At 36.2% G+C, this 24,870-nt stretch overlaps 1 protein-coding gene across 1 annotated transcript in view; it reads left to right on the top strand.

The window, feature by feature from the left end:
- Window positions 1-413: 413 nt before the first annotated feature.
- Window positions 414-24,870, top strand: part of CCDC172 (coiled-coil domain containing 172) — a 66,764-nt gene continuing 42,307 nt past the window's right edge. The window contains exons 1-3 of the mRNA XM_073241672.1: window positions 414-727; window positions 1,166-1,310; window positions 1,499-1,584. Of these exons, the coding sequence (XP_073097773.1) occupies window positions 1,232-1,310; window positions 1,499-1,584 (165 nt within the window). The 5' untranslated portion in view covers window positions 414-727; window positions 1,166-1,231. The remainder of the gene's footprint in view (window positions 728-1,165; window positions 1,311-1,498; window positions 1,585-24,870) is intronic.

Genomic DNA, 24,870 nt, shown 5'->3' with positions numbered 1-24,870 from the left:
TTAAGGTAGAAACTTGGAATAGGTTAAAATTTTTTACCACTTATGCTACAGTATTAATTAAATAATTATAAAGATAATGTGATAGAACTTACACTTACCATCTTTTAGTTGAAGATACATTCTAACTGGAAATTATTTTTTGAAGTTTAGCCAGTGTCAATTCAACATTCAGAAATAAAGTCAAATGTTTATTATAATCTTCATATTTTGACCTTCTAAAATTAAAATATTTATTTTTTAATTTAAAAAATCCCATGCAAAAGTCCCAAAGGTGCCTTTCATGTTTAAGCTTTAATTAGCAACCACTTTGGTCTCTGACACATATTGTGCAGGTATTGAAGTGTTAATATTACTGCAGCTTGATTACAAAAGGCAATGATTAATTTTAAAGCAGACAAAAAAGATATGCCCTGATTACAAAGGAATGATTAAGGCGGAATGTCAGACATTGCACATTTATAGCAGTCTTTGCCATAGCCAAAGGGTAGGACTTTGCAAGAGTTTATATTTAGAATCACGAGTACTTAGTTCTTTGTAATACTGGGCGTTTGTGGCTAGGATAGAGATCGGCCCCCCTCTAAGTAAGGCCCGAGAGCTTTGGACTACGTGGCGATAGTAAAACCCCTGAACGCAGAATGGGCCCAATGGTTTGCCGTAGTTGAAGCTCCCACCGGGAAGCAACTCGGGGTCCTGGCCACAGCCCTTGGAAGGCCTCGTCCCACAGACGGTATGTTAGCAAGCTCACATTTTGCTGGGAGACGGAGCCCTTTGAGCACGTTCTCCCCAACTGAGAGGGGGCTGAGAGGAAAAGGCCGAGCACAGGAAGGGCTGCTGCCCAGACCTACTCGGAAGCCAAGCCTCAGGGCCGCCATGATGTGTCACCAGGACCCGGAGTGGGGCTGAGGCCGCTCCTGGCCGAGGGCAGCGGCCTTCAGCCAGGAAATAAAAGCAAAGTTAGGCACTGTTGGCACAGGCGGAACAAAGTGCGAGGGTGGAGAAGAGGGCTTGTCTGTGGCAACAGGAAACCGGGGCGGCGAGCGGCGGCGAGGCGCCTGGGCCCAGCCTGCGTGCGGGGCGGCGCGCTCGCGGCGGGCCGGGGCCGGGGGGCCGGAGGCCGGCCCGGGGACAGCCTGGATGAATCCCTCTTCTCTGCTGTGCTTTCCAGGATCCTCAGACTCGGTTATAAAATACTTAGGAGCGAAAACGGGAACCTGCGGAGCCGGGCCCTAAGATGAGTCTAGAGTCCTTGTTCGAGCACATCGTCTTCTCCGAGCAGCAGGCCGAGGAGAGTCGCCGCCTGATGCGGGAAGGTCGGGCGCTTCCGTCACCCCCGTGGGGCCTGGGTCTCCCGAGGTGGGGGCTTGGCGCAGAAAGAAACCGAAGGCGGTGGTCGCAGGCGTCAGGGGAATCTGCTTGCCGACAGGTGCCTCATCACAGGCTACAGAAATGGGGACTTTAGAAAGATCGATGTGTTGAAGGATTTAATTTGTCTTTACAGTAAGGTCGGAAATAAATAGATGTCGTGAAAAAGCGAAGACGGCGACAGAGGAGCTGAAGGAAGCGAAAATGCAGTTGGAATCGAAGGTATTGAGATAACAAAGCATGAAATAATCTGTGTTAATATGACCTTCTGAGGATATTTTGCTGTTTAACTAGTCCTTCACGTTGGAAGCAAACTAGTAGGATGGTAGTGTAGTTGCGGTTGCTTAGTAATATTTAAAGTTCTGAATCCAGTGACACCTTATGTTCTAATGTGAACTTGTCCTAAAGAAACCATTTTAAGTATTGAAGAATTCGTTGTGCCTGTTGTGGGATGGTTAATGTCTTGAAAGAGCACGATGTCATTGAAAAAATAATGGCTCTATAAGTAGTTGGTGTATATATATATATAAATTTTGAATAGCAAATAAGTTAAGAAGTGTGCTACATTGATGTAACAATTGAATGTAACTTTCAATGAGTCTCTGCCTTTTGCTCATCAGCCCTCTACCACATTTTGGACATATCTTTCATTTGAAAGTATAATTTTTCCACTAGCCTTTCTCTTTGTTCTGCATCATCTGAAAAGCTCTGTTATCTTAAAGAGAATCAAGGGAATCTGATGGCTTCTTGAAGGAGGGTTTTTGAAGGGTGGGTAGAATTTTTGGAGAGGTAAAGAGAAGTAGTAGGAAAAAAGCAGTAGGCGCAGGGAGAGGATGTGAACAAAACAGAGACATGCCCAAGGCATATTGGGAGAGAAATCATGTCAAAGCAGAGGGCTGATACCTGGAAATAGGAGGAAACCTTTGCAGGTTTTTGATCAGGGAGTGGTATGATAAAAGCGGTTTTAGGAAGATCTCACTGAGCCCTGGGAAGATGGGAGCTAAGAACATCACCCATGTATGTCACAGTGAAGGCATCCCAATGGGTAGGGGCAGACACTCACACAAATATATTTATTCAACCCCTTGAGATAAACTAAGCAAGCAGTGTGTAATGGCAAGTCTATCTGACAAAATCTGTTTGCTTAAAACAAATCTATTTTAACTTACCACTGTGAGGAGTTGACAGTTCTCTTTGTGAATAAAATAGTCGTAGATCCTGTCTCATCTAATGCACCTTTGCTCTTTCTGCCAAGTCTTTCTCACACATCAACTGTGAGGCCCTCCCATAGACATCTTGGAAAAAATTGTTTATTATAGCTTTCAGTACACCACCTTGGAATTCATCAACAGCACATATTTATGTTTATATTTGTATCCCTCACTATTTCGTGAACAATATAGCTGGAACATTTTTCTTAACTACTTTTTAGTCCCACAACCTGTATCAAGCACAGAATTTAAATAAGTGTTTTGGATGAATTAATGAGTGCTAATAGTGAGATAATAGGGAGAATGCTTTTAAAACAGAATTTTGAACTATTATTCAAGTTCTGTTTTGCTTGTGAGTAGCAGATAAACTAGCTGCCACCAGCAAAAGCTGATTGGATGGGCAAAGCATTAAGAATGTCATGATGTTTTCTTTCTCTTTAAAAGGAATTAAGATACTTTCAGGATTGGTAAGTAGAAGCTGGTAGAAGTAATAGGCAAGATATTTTTAATTAGGCAATGCATGGCTAACACTGAGCACTTACTATATGCTGGGCACTGTTCTAAATGTGTCACCAATTGAATTAACTCCTTTAATCCTGCCAGGAATTCTTTGATGAGGCGCCATCATTAATCCATCTTTATAGCTGAGGAAACTCAGAAATTAAATGACTTATCCATACTATATAATTTAAAAACAATTAACCTAACATAATGAAAGTTAACAATTGATTAATATAGCAATTTTATGAAATCATATTTCTTGAGCTCATCTTAATCTTTTCTTCATGAAATTTGCCTATAATAATATATCTGAAGCAAATTTTGCATCTAGCTTGAGGTAATATTTTTAAAAGGTCACTTATGTAAGTTGTCGAAATAAATGTATTTTTCCTAGATCAGTGAAGATATTGATCTGACAGATAACCAAAAAAAAATTCTTTGATTATCTTCTTTGGAAAAAAAGTACTCTTTGTGTTATTTTCTGTTAGCAATCTATTCTACTGAAAATAAAAATGTAATTTGTTGATATATACACATACATAAAGAAATGTTGACTCAAATCTACATACTTGAGAGAAGACAGAACAAATTGCTAACATTGTTTAGAAACATTTGCTGAAATTACTAATTAATATAGGCTCATAAATGTGCATTGCTTTTTAATCAGCTCATATATGTGGATAATAATACAATTGTATCTTACTAATAAAATTAACATATGAGGTTCACAGTTCATACAATATTAATTTGTAATTGAAGTAATTTAATTTATAATGTAGTCAAAATGGTGTGTGTGTGTGTGTGTGTGTGTATATAAAGATTTTTTAAAGTGGAACCACAATTATAATGTAAATGACTAATGGGAAGAACTGAAGGAGTAATCATAAATTGATTTCTTGTTTCTTTTTTCTCAGAGTTAATTATATATCTTCCAATAACATGAAAATATACTTACTTGAATATTTGACTTGGCATTTATTGACCAATTTATCAAGTGGAGGCAGCACAAGGAGAAACTAGAACATAATTTCAGTGGGCCAGTGCTTGAGTTCTTTGTCTAGTGATACATTCAGAAAATATTTTGGACATCTATTTGGAAGTTGCTTTGTGGTCAAAAAATGTATTTAAGAAGCACAATATTCAGTTTTTTTCTGTTCTGTAAAACCTAGGTAGCATGTAATTAGAACTTGAATGATAGCATTTGCCTTTCAGGGCTCGATGAGTGCTTTAAAATATATGGTTGCAGAAGTCTCAGATTATATAGTAAGAGTGCTTTGTGAATTGGAGAGCTATGGTATGCCTGGTTAGGCCTGGTAATATGAAAACAGAAAGACATGAACGTGCCCTGGATTTGCATTAATGCTTACCAATATACCCAAAGTTAGGAAAGGCAGTATTGATGCTAGAATAAATACAAATTAAAGACTTCAGAACATTAGTAGTTTCTTTTCAGAGTCTAAAAGAGTATTTTCTGTTTTTTAAAAAATACTATATAGTTAAAATTTGGGCATTTAATCTTTATAAACATATTACATAAAACTTGATAAACCTAACATAAGGCTGTACTCCCTCAAGAGGAAATAAATGGAGGAAAGTCTGAGGCTATTTTTTTCTCTCAATTTTCACTTATTGCATAAACATAAGAAAGTATTTCATGAAGTTTTAAAAGGAAAAAAATTTAAAGGAAAACTATATTGAAATAAACAAGTAATTTAAGGTGGTTTCTTTTACTTGTTTATTTCAAAATGTACACATTCCTATTTTTTAATTTGTAAAATTTAGGAACCTCCCCAGAACAGCAAACAAAATCATATTCATTAGTACTCTTTTACCTAATTAGGGAATGAACAAAATCACAAATCATTATCATTTGTAATATTGAAAGGGAGTTTTATAATTGAGATATTTTCCCTTTTTTTAAAGTTTAGTCAAAGAAAACTTCATATCTTACTTAAATTTCATTTTATTGTTGATTCAAAGTTTCTTATAAAAGAAGGGCATTATTTCTCTCCTTTAATTAACATTTGTTTAAATAGCGGTATATGTGAATACTTAATTTTATAGAAAATAAAGTGGAAATTCTGTTTGTCACACATACATGCCTGTTGTTGGGCAGTTGTGTCTGGGGAGGTCTCTCCCTGGGCACTAGGTGAAACCTCAACCTGAATGGGGGTTGTGGGGGTAGTTCTTAAATCTGATCGAGAAAGAATTCTTGAACAGGTGGTAGGACAAGGTAGGTAAGGAAGGAATTCATTAAAGTGAGAATAGCGGCAAATGACAGCAGCCTTTCAGGCAGCAGAGAGCAAAGAAGAACAAAGGGAGGAAAGGGAAGCTCATTGAACTCCTGGTAGGCATAGGGCAAATCCCTTTCCAGCTCCTGAAACCAGAGTCACATGGTATCCAGAGTCTGCTTGAATCTGCATGGCATGGGAACTAAGTCCCTATCATCCCAGGAATTGGGGGAGTCAAAGAGCACTGCACAGAGTGAGATTGTGTTCTGAGAACTTCACAAAGCAAAGAAAGGAGATTTTGGGGCAGGCTACCAAAGAGCATGATCATACAACTGAAGTCCTGTCTGGGTCAGCAGGAACTTGCAAGCCCAAATCATAGATCTTAGTAGCTGTTCCCTACTTGTCTGAAGTAGGACAGAGAGTGAAAACTTGACTTAAGTTTAGAAAATTGGATGAAATAGCAAAGTAATAAAGATGCTTACGACTGGAAGAGTATACAGATAATACACAGTATGTTGACAGTGAGAAGGCTTTATTTAAGCTAAAGTGCACACTTGAAGACAGGAGTAGGGGTAGTGTCGGAGAGGAGGCCTGCTTAAAGACTTAGGATTCTGGCTTTTAAGGATGTCAAAGATGGGGCAAAGGGCCAGGGGCATGGGCTTGACTTGTGGTCTCATGATGTCCATCCCCAGTGAGACATATGTCATTTCGCCTATCACAAGGAATTTATTGATCCATTCTTCTCCAAGATAGTGGTTCCCCTCAAGCAGTGGAAACATACCATGTAGGACTGCATGCCCTACCTTAAGATAGTGTTGGTTATTGGCTGATTACCATAAAATATGTTAGGAATCTTACCTTCTAACTCCCTGGTTTTTAAAAATGGTATCTTAGCCTTAAGCTGGAGTCCCTCCTGTTCTTACAGTACTATTTATATCTCAGGACTTTTCATCATAGGTGGGAAAAATCAGTCATGATGCCTGTCCCATGTCCCTGCTCTAGTTCACTAAGGTTCCATTAATCCAAGATGCTTTTGGGGGCTGTTACACTTAGTTGCTTGCAGTTTCTATGTTTTTTTCATGTTAAATTCCTTTAAATCAAATCTCTTCTGAACATGTACAGCTAGGTTTTTAGAAGTTGTACTATAGAACTCAGGTATATTATTCCTTTTACATTCACCTTGGTCATAGGTACAATTCTTTTTTTTAAAAATTAAGGTATCATTGATAAAGAATCTTCTGAAAGTTTCACATGAGCAACATTGTGGTGTCAACATTCACCCATATTATTAAGTCCACCCCACACCACTGCAATCACAGTCCATCAGTATAGTAAGATGCTATAGAGTCATTACTTGTCTTCTCCATGCTATACTACCTTCCCTGTGACCTACCTATATTGTGTGTGCTAATTATAATGCCCCTTAATCCCCTTCTCCCTCCCTCCCCACCTACCATTCCCAACCCCTTCCCTTTGGTATCTGCTAGTCCCATGTTGGAGTCTGTGAGTCTGTTGCTGTTTTGTTCCTTCAGTTTTACTTTGTTATACTCCACAAATGAGTGAAATCATTTGGTACTTGTCTTTCTCCGCCTGGCTTATTTCAGTGAGCATAATACCCTCTAGCTCCATCCATGTTGTTGCAAATGGTAGGATGTGTTTTCTTCTTATGCTGAATAATATTCCATTGTGTATATGTACCACCTCTTCTTTATCCATTCAGCTACTGATGGACACTTAGGTTGCTTCCATATCTTGGCTATTGTAAATAGTGCTGCAATAAACATAGGGGTGCTTATGTCATTTTGAATCAGGGATCTTGAACCTAGGAGTAGAATTCCTGGGTCACTTTTTTAGTTTTTGGAGGAACCTCCATATTGCTTTCCACAATAGTTGAACTAATTTACATTCCCACCAACAGTGTAGGAGAGTTCCCCTTTTTCCACATCTTCGCCAACATTTATTGTTTCTTGTCTTTTGGATATTGGCCATCTTAACTGGTGTGAGGTGATATCTCATTGTGGTTTTAATTTGCATTTCCTAGATAATTTGGAATGTGGAGCATCTTTTCATGTGCCTGTTAGCCATCTGAATTTCTTCTTTGGAGAAGTGTCTATTCAGATTCTCTGCCCATTTTTTAATCAGGCTATTTGTTTTTTGGGTGTTGAGGCATGTGAGCTCTTTATATATTTTGGATGTTAACCCCTTATCAGGTAAGTCATTTACGAATATATTCTCCCATACTATATGATGCCTTTTTGTTCTGCTGATGGTGTCCTTTGCTGTACAAAAACTTTTTAGTTTGTGGTAGTCCCATTTGTTCATTTTTGCTTTTGTTTCCCTTGCCCGAGGCAATGTGTTCAGGAAAAAGTTGCTCATGTTTATATTCAAGAGATTTTTGCCTGTTTTCTTCCGTGAGTTTTATGGTTTCATGACTTACGTTCAGGTCGTTAATCCATTTCGAGTTTACTTTTGTGTATGGGGTTAGACAATGATCCAGTTTCATTCTGTTACATGTAGCTGTCCATTTTGCCAGCACCAGCTGTTGAAGAGGCTGTCATATCCCCATTGTGTATCCATGGCTCCTTTGTCATATATTAATTGGCCATATATGTGTGGGTTTATATCTGAGTTCTGAATTCTGTACCATTGATCTATGGGTCTGTTCTTGTGTCAGTACCAAATGTTTTGATTACTGTGGCTTTGTAGTAGAGCTCAAAGTTAGGGAGTGTAATCCTCCCAGCTTTGTGCTTCCTTCTCAGGATTGTATTGGGTATTTGGGGTCTTTGGTGGTTCCATATGAATTTTAGAAAAATTTGTTCTAGTTCATTCATATGTACAATTCTAAAACCAGTTGATGTATTTTAGAGTCTGCAGTTTATTCCATGAAGGATGATTTTTTTCTTTCACATCCCAAATACCTCATAGTTGGATGTTTGGTGGATGTTCTCTTTACTCTCCAATGCTACTTCCAGGGCATTATTTCTCTTCCCATTTGTGGTAGTTCATGCTGTATTCTTTTACCCCTCCTCTTTTCTTTCCTCCTACTAACATGCTGGATACTCTCCCTTGTACCATAGAATTTGGCAACTGGCTTCCAGGCTTCCCACTCTATCTCAACTCTTGCCATCATCCTGGATGATGTCCTTGTCTATACAGACTATTCAGCTAACATCCTGGCCTGTTAATTCATTGGTTGCCACATTTTCGGTGACATTCTTCTCCATTCTACCTCAGCCACCTATTTCCATAATCATATTCTGGATTTTGCATCACCTAAAATCACTTGACTTTCAAAATCAGTAAAGCATTTCACTTTTTTCCCACTATATTTGTTTTCCAATTTCAGGACCTCAAGTCCATTTCTGACTTTTTTTTTTTCTACTACTATCTGCCTTTGTATTCATTTTCTTCTTTATTCTTAGATTTCATGGTTGATCTTTTCACTCTTTCCTGACTCCTCTCTCCTTTGCATCACTCCAGCAAAAGACTCACAACTTGAAGTGAACCAATTAATGGCCACTGGTCCAGCCCTGGGGCAATTACAGGAGAGACTGGATCCCATATACATTCATGGATGTTAGCCTCAGCCTAAACTGAGACCTCCACACCAGCTGGAAATACTATTACATTTCTCTTTCTCACTCTGCAGTGCGTATTATAAACCTTCATTCTTCTCATACATTTTTTCCTCTTCTGAACCTCTTAATTTAGGCAATAACTTTGCCTTTTATTTCAAAGAGAAAATAGAAACCATCCAACAGGGAATTTTTTATTTTACCATCTACAGATATCTAAACCTGCCTATGTGAAGACCCATCTTCTCCCCTTTCCTTCCTGTTATGGAGCATATGTCCTCCCTTCTGACAAAAGGCAGTTCCGCTGCCTGCACTTTATATCCCACCATCTACTGTATGATCATCGTCATTGTTATTATGCATATTAGTGGGTGAGGCCTAGAGAGAGAGTGAAGATAAGACTAGAGAGAAAAGATAATCAGTAAAATCCCTGAGTCAGTGGAAGGAAGATGGAATCCAGAGCATGAGGTAAGAATTAGCCTCAGACAAGAGGAGGGCTACTTCTTCTGTGGTTAAAAACTAAAATTAATAGGTAATAGTTATTAAACAATTACTAGGTATTAGGCCTTACATAAGCATTTTATAAACATAATCTCAGTTAATTCTCATAAGAACCCTATGAATTTGGTAGTATTATTGCCCCTGTTATTCATTTGAGACTCAGATTAAGTAACTTGCACAAGGTTGTATAAATGGTAAGTAGTAAGTTTAAAATTTGAACGTATATTGGGTTAACTAGATAGAACCCTCTTAACCTCTACAGTCTGTGTAAAAGGAAGGAATAAAGAAATGGTGAAGATGCAGGAAGGACTGAAGACTTGGTGGCAGGAAACTGAAGGCATGCTTCACTGAAAGTAATCTCCTAACTTTATTATTTCAACAAATTTGATGAATATGTGTCATATATGTTTAAAGAAGTTATTAATAAGAATGTTTCATTTCTTTGTTCTACTGCTTTACTAGTTGAGTGCCCTTGTGCAACCAAAGTAATATCTTGAGTTTGGAAGAGTTTCCCTATAATTACATGGGGTATTCATTACTAACGATCCCTATTGGTCTGGCAGCTGGGGCAGGTGAATTACATATTGCTCTTTGTCCTTGAGAGACTTAGAATCAAGTCAGAGGTATCCCTTCTTTAAAGTGGAAGTTCTATCAGTTTAGGGTGCTCAGTTCAAAATGGCTTAAAAATATTGAAAAGTGTTTGACTTATATGTTTGAAAACCCAGTATTTGATTCAGCAGTTATATCAGTTGGGATTGTATTAGGTTGCTCATAACAAAAATCTACCCATGGTGGCTTTACCAAATTGAGGGTTTTTTTCTTATGTAATGGGAAACCTGGAGGTAGGCAGTCAAGGGCCATTTATTAAAGCTGCTCAAGGAAATCCTAGAAGACCCCAGAACATTTTTTCTGTTCCACCATCCTAAGCATGTGGCTTTCATCCTCAGAGGCACTGGTACTTCTCCATCCTCAGGTACCATATTTGAATTCCAGTTGGACAAAGAGGAAAGGATGAAAATCAAAAGGCTTTTCAAGTGGTTTTATCATTGTTTTGGGGGAAGGGAAGTCTTCTTTAAGGACTTAGGCCTTGTCTCACCTGAAGGTTTCAGGCCCAGGCAAGTTTCACCATGGATTCAATGAGACTGAGAAATGACAACAGAATGCTCTTGGGTTAAAAAGGTTTATGCTCGGCTTTATTCTCTCAGCTGAAGGTCTAGCACTAGAATCACATCTGCCTCCAGCAGTTTGCAGGTCCGTAATCCTCCATCACTGCCTCTGACCAGAGCACTGGGCAGAGCTCTTTATATAGTGACTCCGTCAATAATAGCTTGTTGCCTAGGGTGTGGAAGCAGTAGCCTAGTAGTAGGCCAATTACATCATCAAGTAGTTTAGGGTCAAGTGCGGATCCTGGCCATAGGAACTTCTATTTTCCCAATAGGCCTACATCACAAATACTAGAATTTTGTCATGTAGTCAACCCTGAAAAATGGAACCTGGGAATGTGAATATTTTTAGTGGAACAATTGCTGCTATGAATAAAATTGGAATTTTGTTAGTGAAGAAGAATGGTGGAATGCTGGTTGTCCTGTGGTCCCCAAATAGTTGACAATTTTTAATAATAATATACTTTATTGTTCAAAATCAGGGAAAGAAGGAAGTTTCCAGAAGCTTTCTCTAAAAAGCAGGGAAATCATCCTCATCAGATACCTTCTTCATCTCATTTCCGCTAATTGTGACATGTGACTACCACTGCACCAAAAACTGTCGTCAAGGGGTATTAGCTTCTCCCAATTCGGTGGGCTGTCTGGGGATGGTGCAGGTTTCCAAATAAAAATAATTACTAAGGAAGGAATGTATATTGCAGAAGCAATTGCAGTGTCTATCTACAACAAAGGTTTTAGTGATTAAAACCAGATGGCCATGTAGAATCCCCGTTGTTGGTCAAAATATTTCAGGTTAATTATGATGAGGTTTATTGCTTAATCATAGTATGATTTATCATATGTGACAAAATTTTATGTAAGGTTTTCCCCTTTAGTTACCCTCAGTCAAGAAAGAATTGTTTTATGTTGGAGTCCTTAAAGAGCTTTTCATATTATGATAATGCACTTTATTTTGAACAAGAACTCAATTAATAATAGTTTGAGATGCTTGGAGAAATCACCTGATTGAACTGAAAAAAAAAAAGTAGGCAAGGTCATCTAACAGATTTAGTTATTATTCCTGGGAGCATGACCTCAGAATTCTAAGTTCTAGATGTCATTGTAAAACAGTCACTTAATGATGATCTAAAAAAAAAATTCACAAATCTTTAAACTGTAGTATTTTGATAAAAAGCAACCTATAGAAAGTACGTAACTATGATGCTATTTAAAAACATGCAAAACAATAATACATCTTGTGAGGGATTTATAAATATATAGTGAAGGTATAATGACATGCATGGAAAGATAAACAGCACAAGATAGTGATTATCTCTGATGTGTAGTGGAAGATAAATGTAATTAGGGAAGGGTATACAGGTCACTTCAGCTGTACAAAATAATGTTTTATTTCTTAAGCTGGGGGTAGAGACATAACTGTTATGTTACTTTGAAAAATAAAGATAAATTTTAAAAGTTACAAAGCAATGGCTTTTAACCTATTCAAAAGGTTGTGCAGTTATCACTGTCTAACCCCAGTACATTTTCATCACCCCAAAAAAGAAACCCTATACCCATAGCAGTTACCCCTCCATCTCCCTCAAAACTCATCAGCCTTAAGTCACTACTAATCTGCTTTGTCCCTGGACATTTCATGTAAGTGAGATCATCTAATATGGCCTTTTGTGACTGATTGCTTTCACTTAGCATGTTTTCAGAGTCCAATTCATATTGAAGCATGTGTTAGTACTTCCTTCCTTTTTATGGCTGAGTAATATTCCACTGTATAAATATACCAGTGTGGTGTTTATCCATTCATCAGTTGGTGGACACTGGGTTGTTTCCACTTTTTAGCCCTCATGAATAATGTTATGAATATTTGTGTACAAGTGTTTTGTATGAACAGATGTTTTCAGTTCTCTCAGGTATTCCGTCTAAGAATGGAATTTCTGGGTTATATGTTAATTCTAGATTTATTTTTTTTGAAGAAATGCCAGACTGATTTGCCAGGAGCAACACCATTTTACATTCCTACCAGCACTGTATAAGGGCTCCAATTTCTCTGTATCCTCACCAGCACTTGTTATAGTTATTTTTTGTTTTTTTTTATATTTATGTTTTTTGTTTTATAGCTGTCTTAGCAGGTGTGAGGTGGAACCTGATTTGTAGTTTGGTTTTAGTTTATATTTCCAGTTTCCTAATGACATTAATGTTGAACATCTTTTCAAGTGCTCCATTTGGCAAATTTATTCTTAATGTGACCTGATTTATTAATGATCATGGATATGGTTACAATTCTTTTGTGGGGTAGGCTAATCTCTGAGAAGTGATAATCTCTTCATATTAATAGAATTGAAATGATTGCATTTTAATGAAGAGAAAAATACTGCATATAGCATTCATTGAACTCTAGAATAAATTTGCCAGTATTTTCTGAACTTTGTTTTCATGATCTTAAGAAAAACAATAGTTCATGATGATAACAGTTTAGAGCAAACCCTGTAACAATATGCTACATAGCCTTTCTGTTTGGAAGTGCTTATAAATCACAAAAGCTGCACAGTTTGTGGCTTGGATCCACGAAAATCTGCTGCACTGTTTATACTTGTAAAGTCTACCAGTGTGCCTCTATTTATTTATTTTTTTAAAAGAACTACTCTCTAACTATTTAGCCTGAAATGTTAGAAATGTTTTGAACAGAAAAAAATACTTCCTTTCCAGGAACTGAGAGAATGGGCCTTTAATTAAAGAACAGTAAGTTTGGCTCAGTATGCAGAAAGTGTGAGATTAAAATTAGTTCACTAGCCTTATAAGACTATACAGCATAAAAGAATGCCTTTTAAAAAGTTTAGTTTTTGATTTGTGATTTCTTGGAAAAACAGTTTATTGTGTTCCTCACTTCTCTTAAATATCTCCAGTCACACATTGGATAATTATTCATTAACAAACATTCACTGAGCAACTTATGAAGTTATGCCATGAATAACTGGCAAATAAATAATATAATAACTTTCTTTCTTAATTAAAAGGTTGACACCAAGCAACTTCAACTATATAAGCCTAAGTATAAACTCAAAATTCTTGATTTTTTCATTTTTAAAAAGTTGTGATTACTTTTAATGTCTCTGTGTAATTCTGTAACAAAAGCTTTATCACATTTGTCATGAATAATTATCTTAAGTGTGGAAGTAGACAAAAGAGGTCATCATGTCTTTTGAATAGATCACTAGGCATTTTCTGTGGGGTAACCTGATTTTCTAGGGTCAGGTACCTTTGTAATGGGTTATTTTGTTCTTGAATATTCCAACTATTCTTGGACCTAAGGGCCTTGCACTTGTTGAATCCTCTGCCAGAAGTACTTTTTCCCGCAGCTACTAGTATTTTGCGTCTGCTCACTCCTTTTAGGTCTCTTCCAGAAGGGTTGTCAACCATTCTACTAGAATGTAAGACTTTGAGGTCTAACATCAGGACAGTCCCAAATAAATCTTGATGGGTACCTTAGGTTGCTGCTCAGTTACCACTGTGAAAGTCAGTTAAGGAAGTCTTACTGACATGGTGTTGGGAGGCCTGCAGGGGAAGCTCTCTTGCCTACCCACTCCTCATAAATCTCAGACCCCATACTGTTTAGCTACCTTTGTCCCCAGCAGGAGGAAGAAAGGCTTCTACCTTCTCCTTGCAAAGGCCCAGCCAATGAGAGACTGACTGTCACAACTCTGACAGTGATAAGCCATGATACATAGGACTCCCAGTTCACTCCAAGGGACTTCTTGCTTAGAAAAGACTTCCCAACTTTGCCCATTTCTCTATAAAAAAGCATTGCTCTCTTTTGTTCTCCAGATGTGCTTATGATTGTGTTGTAGCTTGTGTGTTCCAGATTGCAATTTTCTGTTATTTCTGAATAAACCGTTTTTGCTAGTAAAATAACTGACTTTTATTTTTAAGGTTAATAACATTTTAGAGTTGTGGTTCTCAAAGCTTGATCTGCAAATCCATAGGAGTCCCCAGACTGTTTCATAAGGTCATACTGTTTTCTTAATAATGCGAAGGCATTATTTGCCATATGCACATTGATGGTACAAGGCAGTGGTGACTGAAACTGTTGGTGTGTAAGCACAAATCAAGGCAGGGGCAGGAGACTGTGCTTGTAGTCATTGTATTCTTCACTCTCATGAACTCTCAGTAAAAACAAAACCCACCAGTTTCATTGTATGTCGTTGATTACAGTGTAAAAAGTGTTGTTTTGAAGCTGACTATCATGTATATGTATTTCTAATGTTGTGTAAAGAAATGGGAAGTTCACATAAAGTACTTCTATATTCCAGAGTACAATGATTTTCTCAAGGGAGTGCACTTGTGTCATTGATGGAATTGCAGTATGAACTAGTTATTCTTTTTCTGGAACACTGTTTTTACTAGAATAACTGACAGTCAAACTAGTTATTTAGACTTGAGTATTTGGCAAAATTCCCTCAAAAATGAGTGAAGTGACCCAGACATTTCAGGGCAACAACTGATATTATTATAATCACTACTACGATTACTATTGTTTTGCCAGCAATAATGTTCAACCTTTCAAACAAAAATTAGAGATTTGGAAGACTCAGATCTATCACTGTAAACTTGAGAGTTTCCCAATAGGTAAAAGATTTTTCTGATGAATTAGTTGATGATATTAATAAATGTTATTTTTTAAATGTCATTTTATGAAATGTATCAACATTTGGAGGATCTGAATTATTCAGCTAAGGAGTATTTTCCAAATGACCATTACAAAACCGTGCATGGATAAAAGATCCATTCAAAGCACAAGATAGACCAATGGATTTTTTTGTAACAGAGGATGAAAAGTTCATTGAAATTTAGTTTCAAATTCCACATTGCAACTAATCTTTAAGAACTACCACTTGCTGAGTTTGGGTACAGTATCAAAGAATACTCATAATCATTTGAAAAGGGTATTAAAGTACCACTCCCATTTCCAATTACGTATATGTATGAAACCAGGTTTTCTTCTAATACTTCAACCAAAAAACACATTGCAAAAGATTGAATGAAGAAGCAGAAATGAGACTCTAGCTGTGTTCTATTAAGCTAGACATTAAATAGATTTGCAAAACATGTGAGTGCAATAATTACTTTTTTTTATTGTTTTGAAAAATATTTTTTCATAAAAATAGATTTAACGTGCAATGGGTTTATTGTTATCCTTAAATGAATTAAATGTTCTTTAAAAAGTTTCCCAGTTTTCATCTTTGATAACAAAAAATATTGATAGATATAACACAAACACAATCCAACATAAAAGTCCTCAATAATTTTTAATATGAAATCTTTATGACTGAAAAGTTTGTGAATGGCTGTGGTAGAGGACCCTGCCTGACCTCTATAAATTAAATGGTATCAGTTCATCCCATCGATCTCTATGCTTAACACTGCTTTATTTTTCTTTGTAGCACTTACTGCCTCTGAACTATTTTATGTTGATCTGTTTATTATTTGTCTCCCCCTAGTGGAAGGTAAGCTCCACAGGATACAAATTCATCTATTTTGTTCACTCTGTTATTCCCAATAAGTAGAACAGGACCTGAATCACATAGGTATCAAATAAATGTAGTTGAATGAATAAATTAATGTAAAAATTCTCATATAGAATTCTGTTTTCCTCTTCTGTGACTTTTGCTTGTTTCATCTGATGGCTTTCTTACTAGTGGTCTATTTTCTTATGAGCTTTAAAATTTTTTAGTAAATTTATCTTTAGCAGGGATTATCTTTCCTAGGAGTACCACATATTCCTGTGGTAAAAAAGATGTCCCTTTGAAGCAGTTTCACCCCTGCTTCCACGACCTTACAGATTTCACCTGTTCAGGCCAGGTTTTTATAGTAATTTCTGAGCTCAGCATTTCTGCACTCACTTCATGGATGAGACTGAAATCTCACGTCCATGAACAGCTCAAGCTTGGGATTGGGGTTTCTTAGGTATGACTGCTCTTCCGTTCATGGTTCAGTGGAGGCAGCTTACATGCTGTATCTCTAAGCCAGTGGACAGAGTGTTGGTACTTGACTTGCCCAGCTGGCATTGACACTCCTTGTTCTTGACTTTATTTGGTGTTCCAGCTCCCTTTGGCCTAGATTTTTGGTCTCATTTGGACATAAAACCCCAGCTCCTAATGCCTGTATCCAATTTCAGAGATACCCTTGGGTCTGAATTCTAGCACACCATCCTTACCCCGATACCTCTGTTTCTGGCATGATGATTTCTTTGTCTTGCTTTCAGCTTAGCTATGTAAATGATACATATTTTTAATGTAGTTATATTATATCCAGCATTTCTCTATATTGAGTAGAAAGTGGGTCTTTTGCATATTTGTTTAGAGTGCTGTATTAACCAGAATTCTTCATTTTAAAATTCCTTAATGCCCTGACTTCCTCATTCTTGAGTTCTTACTTTTGATTTATCTTTTGGTGAGTTTATGTAATTATTAAAGTAATTTTTCAGGAAGAATATGTGCGTGGTAAATTTCCTAAGCCCTTAATATCTTAAATTTCTATTGTTTTCATACTTGAATGAAAATTTGTCTGTATATAGAATTCTTGACTCAAACCTGAGTTTTGAAAATTTTGTAGATCTAACACTATTGTCTTCTGAAATTTATTAATGCAGAAAAGAAGTATTGAAGTCAGCCTGGTTTTTAAAAACCCTTTTTAGGTAATTTAAGTTTTTCTTCCCTGTTTGCTTATAGAAATTGATTTTGTTTTTCTTATAATTCCAAAATTATGCACAGGTGTATCTATTCATTTTATCTGGGACATGAGTGAGCCTCCTATTACAACCTTACTTATTACCTTCTGGTTTCTTTTTCAAGTACCCCTAATTCTTATAGCTTAGGTCTTTGTGCTCTGCTCTGTGAATCTGTTTTCCTTTGGTATTTGCTAGTTCTCAGCAGTCTTACAGCATTCTTTATATTTTACATCACTGATTCCATCTTTTGCAGTGTCAGTTCTGCTATTTAATACCCTTCAGATTTTAATTGTGTTGCCTTCCTTTTGTTTTTACATTTTTCTGTCTATCTCAGCTTATATTTTTATCTTACTGTGTTATATCTGTAATTACTCCTGTTTTTTAGTGAACGTATCTTTGCATTCTTTTGAGGACATCACATAATAGATTTAACAACCTTTTTTTTTTTGTGCCCTGTAGTAATATATAATAGAGATACACAGGACTCTTTCTCTGTAATATTTTGGGTAATTCTCTTTTTCTTTTCTAATACAACATTTTTTGGAAGGGTTTATGCTGTTATTCTATGCAAACTATTCAGACTTACAGGTTTGACAACAGATGCAATATATAAATTGTTCTTTGTCCCATTTTTGTTTTCTGGAGTTCTTGAAGAAAGAACTGTCCTCCTAAAGTCAAACCTGCTGGTTGACAAGTTGATGTGAATATCCATCCCCAACCCAATTTCTAGTATTCTTGTAGTATACTTGACTGAGGTATGCTCTTTCCCTGCGTAGGTGTCAAGTTTTCTTATTATGAGGATGAAAATGTATGTTTTAAAGAATCTATGACATTTTGTAGTTCTGCCATTAAAGGCAGTACATGAACAATCACTGCCCTTAACAGTCCACTGTCTTATATCCTGACAGAACAGGAAGATGTAGTGATAAGTAAAATAAGGTACTTCCCCCTGAGTTGTCAAATAGCACAGCAGTCACCTTATTGAAAGTATCTCCCCAGCAAAAGTCTTTCAGATTTAAAGTATCATTGAATGTTCCTGACCTATCAGTATTTGTGCTTTTTATGGCTCTCGATTAATATCTAGCTGAATCAGCAGTTCTCTGGGAATGAGAGTGTTATTTGAGGAAAAGGGGAAGAATAATTTTGGAGCATGGGGTTATTTTGAGAAGGGTAGATTTAGGTTGGCTGTGGACTTTGAAATACCGGTTGGTTAAAAAAAAAGGTGAATAGAAGAGGTCAAAGTCAAACTGGCTACTTAGAGCTATGCCTGTGATCTTGATGTTGATGGAAAGAATTTATCATACAGTCTTTGGTGCTTTTATGGTCTTATGAATTGTTATTACCTGAGTTAATATTTCAAGGCAAGTTGAAAGGCTGCCTACCTCAGTTTCTTTGTTTTCAGACTAGTTGCAGGGCTTTAAATATAGTCCAGTTTCTCTTGGTTAAAATTCTAATTGATTCCTCCTGAGAGAAGACAGAAAAGAGGAAGGTATAGGAGATATGTGGCTGCCACAATAGGAAAATAAATCAGATTGTTACTCTAAAATGGTCCTTTTCTCTTTATTATAAGCTCCTGCTCCTCTCCGTCTGTATTAGAAACACTTGCTTATGTCTCTAGTGGAAGAATGGGATAATTTCTCAGGAAATTCTGAAGTCCTTCTACCATTATATTTGATGAACATGCAGTAGACTTTTCTGTGTGTGCCAGTTTGAATTAGCTTTATTGTTTTAACTCTTCATAAAAATAATACATGCTCATTGCAGATTAGCAGAGTGAAAACCACCCAGAGTGAAAACCATTCCACTGTATTGTTAATATTTTAATAGGTTTTCTTTCTGAATGTTTAAGTGCATGTAGTTTTTCTTAAATGATTTGTTCTTTTCCATTTACTATATTCTCTCAGTAAATTTATATCTAAATAAGCAATTTTTTAATGATTGCATGGTATTATTCCATTATATATGGAATATACTATATATGGCTATACCATATTTTAGTTAACCTCTTTCCTACTGATAAATATTTACTATTATTAATCAATACTATTATTCATATCACTATAAGACAATATTGTACATAAAGTATTGTGTACTTTTTTAGGATAAAGTCCTAGAAATCAGTTTGCTTTGTCATGGGTATATACTTTTAAGCCCATTATTTTATTTTATATACATTAATGTATTTATATACATTAAGCCTGGAGGATAATTTCCAAATTTTCCTCCAGAGAAGATGTTCTAGTTTATGTTCTCACAGTTTCACACTTATGCAACATTTATTTTTCTGCAAATATAGGAAAAGTGGAATATTTTTATAGTTTTAAGTTGAAATTTTTTGTTTACTTATATTTTTTCATTTTTCATAGATTGTTCATGTTTACTTTGTGTTTTATCTATTCATATCCTTTCCTTGTCTTTTTCTTAATTAACTTCTAGCTTTTTATGTTACAGATAGTAACCTTTCTTTGTCATTTGTTACAAACTTACAGCTTAGTTTTTTATGACATTCTTTTTAGTGAAAGTTTAGAATATTTGTGTTGCTAGAATTTTGTATACTTGTTTGTTTCTGAAATCCATTCCAGGCATAGGAAAACCTGCCCAACTTCAAGGTTTCAAACATTTTATTTTCCTGTACTTCTATAGTATCTTTTTTCTTTCATATTTTAAGTAAAAATGACTTTCCGACTTTCCATTTTCACCTGGGTAAATGTCAGATGTTCCCCATGGACTACATCTTTGAGATAATAATACATACATGATTTCTATCTGTTCCTATGTATTCTATACTAGCCTATTAATCTATTTGTTGTGATACCAGTTATCTGGAAGGACAGTTTCTGTTTCAGAATTCTTCTGTTTCTTTTCATAGTTTTTCTAGATAAATTTGAAAGTTTTGTCAAATTCCAACAAACCAAAACAAAATTACTAGGAGTTTATTTAAGATTAGACTAAATTCATGTGGTAATTTGGGAATAATTGATGTATTTATAACCCTGAGTCTTCACATTCAAGAACAAAGCACATCTTTCTATTTATTTGAATCTTCTTTTATGTTCCTCAGTGTATGTTTCTTAATAAAGGTCTCAGGTATTTCTAAAGTTTGTGTTTTGTTTATTTGGTTTTTGCTGTTTATGAATGAAATTTTGTCCACACTTTTCTTCTTATTTATTGTTGATGACTATAGAAAAGACACTTCATTTTTTGTGTTTATTTTGTTACTCGCCTGTTTACTGAACTTTTTGATTTCTAAGAGTCAGTAGACTTTCTTGAATTTATAGGTATATAATAAAGGCATTTGCCCAAGTAAACAAAAGAGGGAGAGAGTTGTGTGTCAGCTCTTTTGTTAATTGTGTATCTTTTTCCTTTTTCTTGCCATATTGCATTAAGGACTTCCAGACAAACTTAAGTAGTAGTAGTCTTATTAGGCATCCTGACAACCTTCAGTGAAAAGGTGAGAGATGAGCAAAGACTTGACTGAAGTAAAGGAGTGAGTCAACATAAAGAATCTGGGGAAAGAGACCTTGTACACAGACCTTGAGGAGAGAAGTGTGCCTGTTGTGGTTGAAGAATGCCAAGGAGGCCTGCATAGTTAGAGAGGAGTGAATGGAGAGGAGGCTGGTAGAATGAGGTTGGGGAGGGAATAAGGGAGTGCAGATTATGTAAAGCCTTATAAGCCATTGTAAGGACTGATTGTCTAATAACGAACCTTCCTTGCTTACTTTACCAGGATTACTGTGTTGCAGGGAGGTACTGTTTAAGCATCATGTCTACGGTTAAAAAATGTACTTAACAAAAAATATACTTAAAAAAACTTACTATCTGCTATTGATTCAATATTCATTGATGTACTCTAGTGTTTAAAATATATCTTACTATAGTCATAATAAACATATTCTTCCCTTCAGTTGCTGTATTAATTCTCTACTAACTCTCTGTGCTTTCTTAGGTAAACTTGCCTATTATTACACTGCTAGGCAGAACATTTAATTAGCAAATTGTCAGTTCTTAAAGGCTGAGATTATTTTAAGCAACAGCAACCACAACAAAGAGGAGCTTTGTGCCTTTCTTAGTTGGACCCAAACATTAATTTAAAAATTTTCAATTTTCAAGTTCTGGTAGAAAAACACCTAAAGGCATCCAGGCAGCAAGAGAAGTGAAAGCCACAAATCATGACTTTGCTAAAAACTGACCAGGTTGACCAGGTAAGTCAGCTAAGTGGGAAAATTATAAGCTCTGTTGAAAAATCAAATATCCCAAGAGGAATAAAATGGAAAGAAAAAAATAATTATTGCTGAGAGGATCAGAATTAACCGGAGTTTCGCACTGCTATAAAATACAATTTTCCGGAACAGCAAAAAATTTTCTGACAAAGCTTAATCCTAGAATGTAACTTTAAGGATGAATGTAAATATTTTCTCTTTGTAGTGAGAGGAAGGAGAGGTGAGAAAGAAATTTGTATCACTGCTATTAGGAACCTTCCACCCTTCTGTAGGTGCACCCCAGCTAGTGGGTGTGCCCCAGCTCTGTGCTCTCCTGCTGCCTTTCTGAAGCCAGTGCACGCCCCAGCCCTGTGCTCCCTAATTGCCTTGCTAAAGATTTAGTCCTGATCAGGCCAAGTTGTCGAGAAGGTGCTAATACCTTTCAGCAGGCATGCCCCAACCCTGTGCTTTCTCACTGCTTCTCTAAAGCTGGAGGGTGTGTGCAGTCCACAAAATCCCTTGATTGCCTGGCTTTGGTAGCCAGGGGATTATGTCTTTCTGGGTCCCCTGAGACTGAAACAATTGGAGAGACAATACTTGGCAGGCTACCACCTCCAGGGCACTGCACAGACAGACTGAAATACACACCTTTTCTTCTGTGAAAAAGGCCTATTTACTTGTCCTGCAGTGTCAGCTCACAGGGCAGTCTTCAGCTTTGCTAGTTACACATCTAGAGATTACAGAGATGCTCTCAGAGAGAATATAGGGTAAGGGGCACCATCTTTGCACTCTCCTTTGGCCTCTGCAGCTTGCTGGTACTTCCCAGAAAGGAACTTGTATATTCACCTGGAGCTCCAGTGTTTGCAAATGTTGTCCAGGGATACCTCCATATCTGTTAATCTGGAGGCCAGCAGAGTTTATGATTGCAGTCCCCCAAGACCTATACGTATTTGTATACTTTCAGAGCTTCTGCTTGAGAGTCTAACTTCCAGTCAGCCTGAAACTAGGGGCTGACAGATCCTCCTTTTGGAATATTGACAGCTCTTGGCACACCCTCAACAATTTGGACTAGTTAAGAATAAATCAGGTTGCTTATTCATTTACAATAGTTGGAGTCATTTAAGAGCTAGAGAAAGGTTAAATGACAAGGTTTATCTCCTATACGAGGTCATTTCTTTGAGTCTGGGAAAGGTACCTGTTTTGCCTATAACTTAAAAACACCAAGAGTCGAACTGAGGAAACAGGGGAACGTTAAAACAAAAGATTAAAAACTCAGAAAAAAAACCCAAAGAAACAGAGCAATTTATCTGATTAAGAGTTCAAGGTAATGGTCATAAAGATGCTCATAAAGTTGATTGCTGAACTTGTAAGAAGAATGTATGAACATACAACTTCAACAAAGAGAAAATATGAGAGTACCGAACAGCAGTCACATATCTGAAGACTGTAATAACTGAATTGAAAAATACACTGAGGGGTTCTACAACAGACTAGATGAAGTACAAGAATGGATTAGTGATCTGGAAGACAAGACAATGGAATTCACCCAAACGGAGCAGCAAAAACAAAAAAAGAATTTTAAAAAGGGAAGATAACTTAAGGGACCTATCAGACAATATTAAGCCAAATAATACTCACATAAAAGGTGTCCCAGATAGACAAGAGAGGAGAGGAAAGGACTGAAAACTTATTTGAAGAAATAACACTTAAATCTTTCATAACCTGGGAAGGGAAACGGACATCAAGATCCAGGAGACCTAGAGCATTCCAAAAAAGACAAAACCAAAGAGAACCACACCAAGACACATTATAATTAAAATGTGAAAAGTTAAAGAATCATAAAAGCACCAAGAAAAAACAACTTGTTATATGCAAGGGAATCCCCAGAAGACTAACAGCATATTTGTCAGCAGAAACCTTGCAGGGCAGAAGGGAGTGACATAATATATCCAAATTGCTGAAAGGAAAAACATTACTACTGGAAATACTCTGCTCAGCAAGATTAGCATTCAGAGTTGGAGGAGCGATAAAGAGTTTTCCAGAAAAGTGAGAGCTGAAAGAGTTCACCACTAAACTAGCATTACAAGAAAAGTTAAAGGGACTTCTTTAAGCTGAAAAGAAAAGGCACTTCTTAGTAATAAGAAAGCAAATATCTCACTGGTAGAGGCAATTATGTAGTAAAGATAGTGCATTAATCACCTATAGAGCTAGTATGAAGGTTAAAAAACAAAAGTAGTAAAAATAGCCATATAATTACATAACCAGATAGCTACAACTATTAGTTAATGGATACACAAAATAAAAAGATGTAACAAAATATTGCGGGTGGGAGGATTAAAGTGTAAACTTTTAGTATGCATTCAAATTTAATGTACTATCAACTTAAAATACTGATATATATATATATTATTATATATACTATTATATGTAAGTCTCATGGTGCAAAGCCTATAGTGTATACAAGATAATGAGAAAAGAATCTAAGCATATCACTAAGGAAAGTAATCAAACCACAAGTTATGATAGCAGGAGAAGAAGAGAGGAAGATTGAGGATCTGCAAAACAGGCAAAAAATAATTAACATCATGGCAATAATTACATACCTGTCAGTAATTATATTAAATGTAAATGGACTAAATTCTTCAGTCAAAAGATACTGTGACTGATGGATAAAAAAGCAAGACTATCTGGTGACTACAAGAAACTCACTTTAGATGTAAAGAGAAGGGATGGGAAAATATTTTTCATGCAAATGAAAACCAAAAGAAAGCTGGAATAGCTATACTTAAAAGTGAAGAACACTTTAAAACAAAGACTGTAATAAAAGACAAAAATGGGCATTAGATAATGATAAAAGGGTCAGTCGAGCAAGATAAGTTTTTTAATGTTTATGCACCCAACATAGCACATAAATATGTAAAGCAAATACAGACCTAAAGGGATAAATTGACAGCAATATAAAAATAGTAGGGGATTTTAATAGGCCATACAAAACAGTACAGTTTTGGTGTAAAAACAGATACACAGATCAATGGAACAGAGAGCCCAGAAAAGCCCATGCATATTAATTATGCAGTTAATTTATGACAAAGGAAGCAAGAATATACAATGGGAAAAGGACAATCTTTTCAATAAATGGTGTTGGGAAAACTGGACAGCCACATGAAAAATAATGAAACTGTGGAGTATTGTTTTACATATACACAAAAATTAAATCAAAATGGATTAAAGACTTGAATGTAAGACATGAATCTATGAAACTTGCAGAAGAAAACACAGGCAGTAAGCGACTTTACATCAGTCTGCAGTGGTTTTTTTGATTGACTCAAAAATCAGACAAAAGCAAAAGTAAGTGAAACTATGTTAAACTAAAAGCTTCTACATAGCAATGGAAACCATCAACAAAATG

This window comes from Manis javanica, chromosome 7 (assembly GCF_040802235.1).
Source record: "Manis javanica isolate MJ-LG chromosome 7, MJ_LKY, whole genome shotgun sequence".
Taxonomy (NCBI): Eukaryota; Metazoa; Chordata; class Mammalia; order Pholidota; family Manidae; genus Manis; species Manis javanica.
The sequence above is the reverse complement of the archived record's forward strand: the minus strand, read 5'-3'. Positions and strand labels throughout refer to the sequence as shown.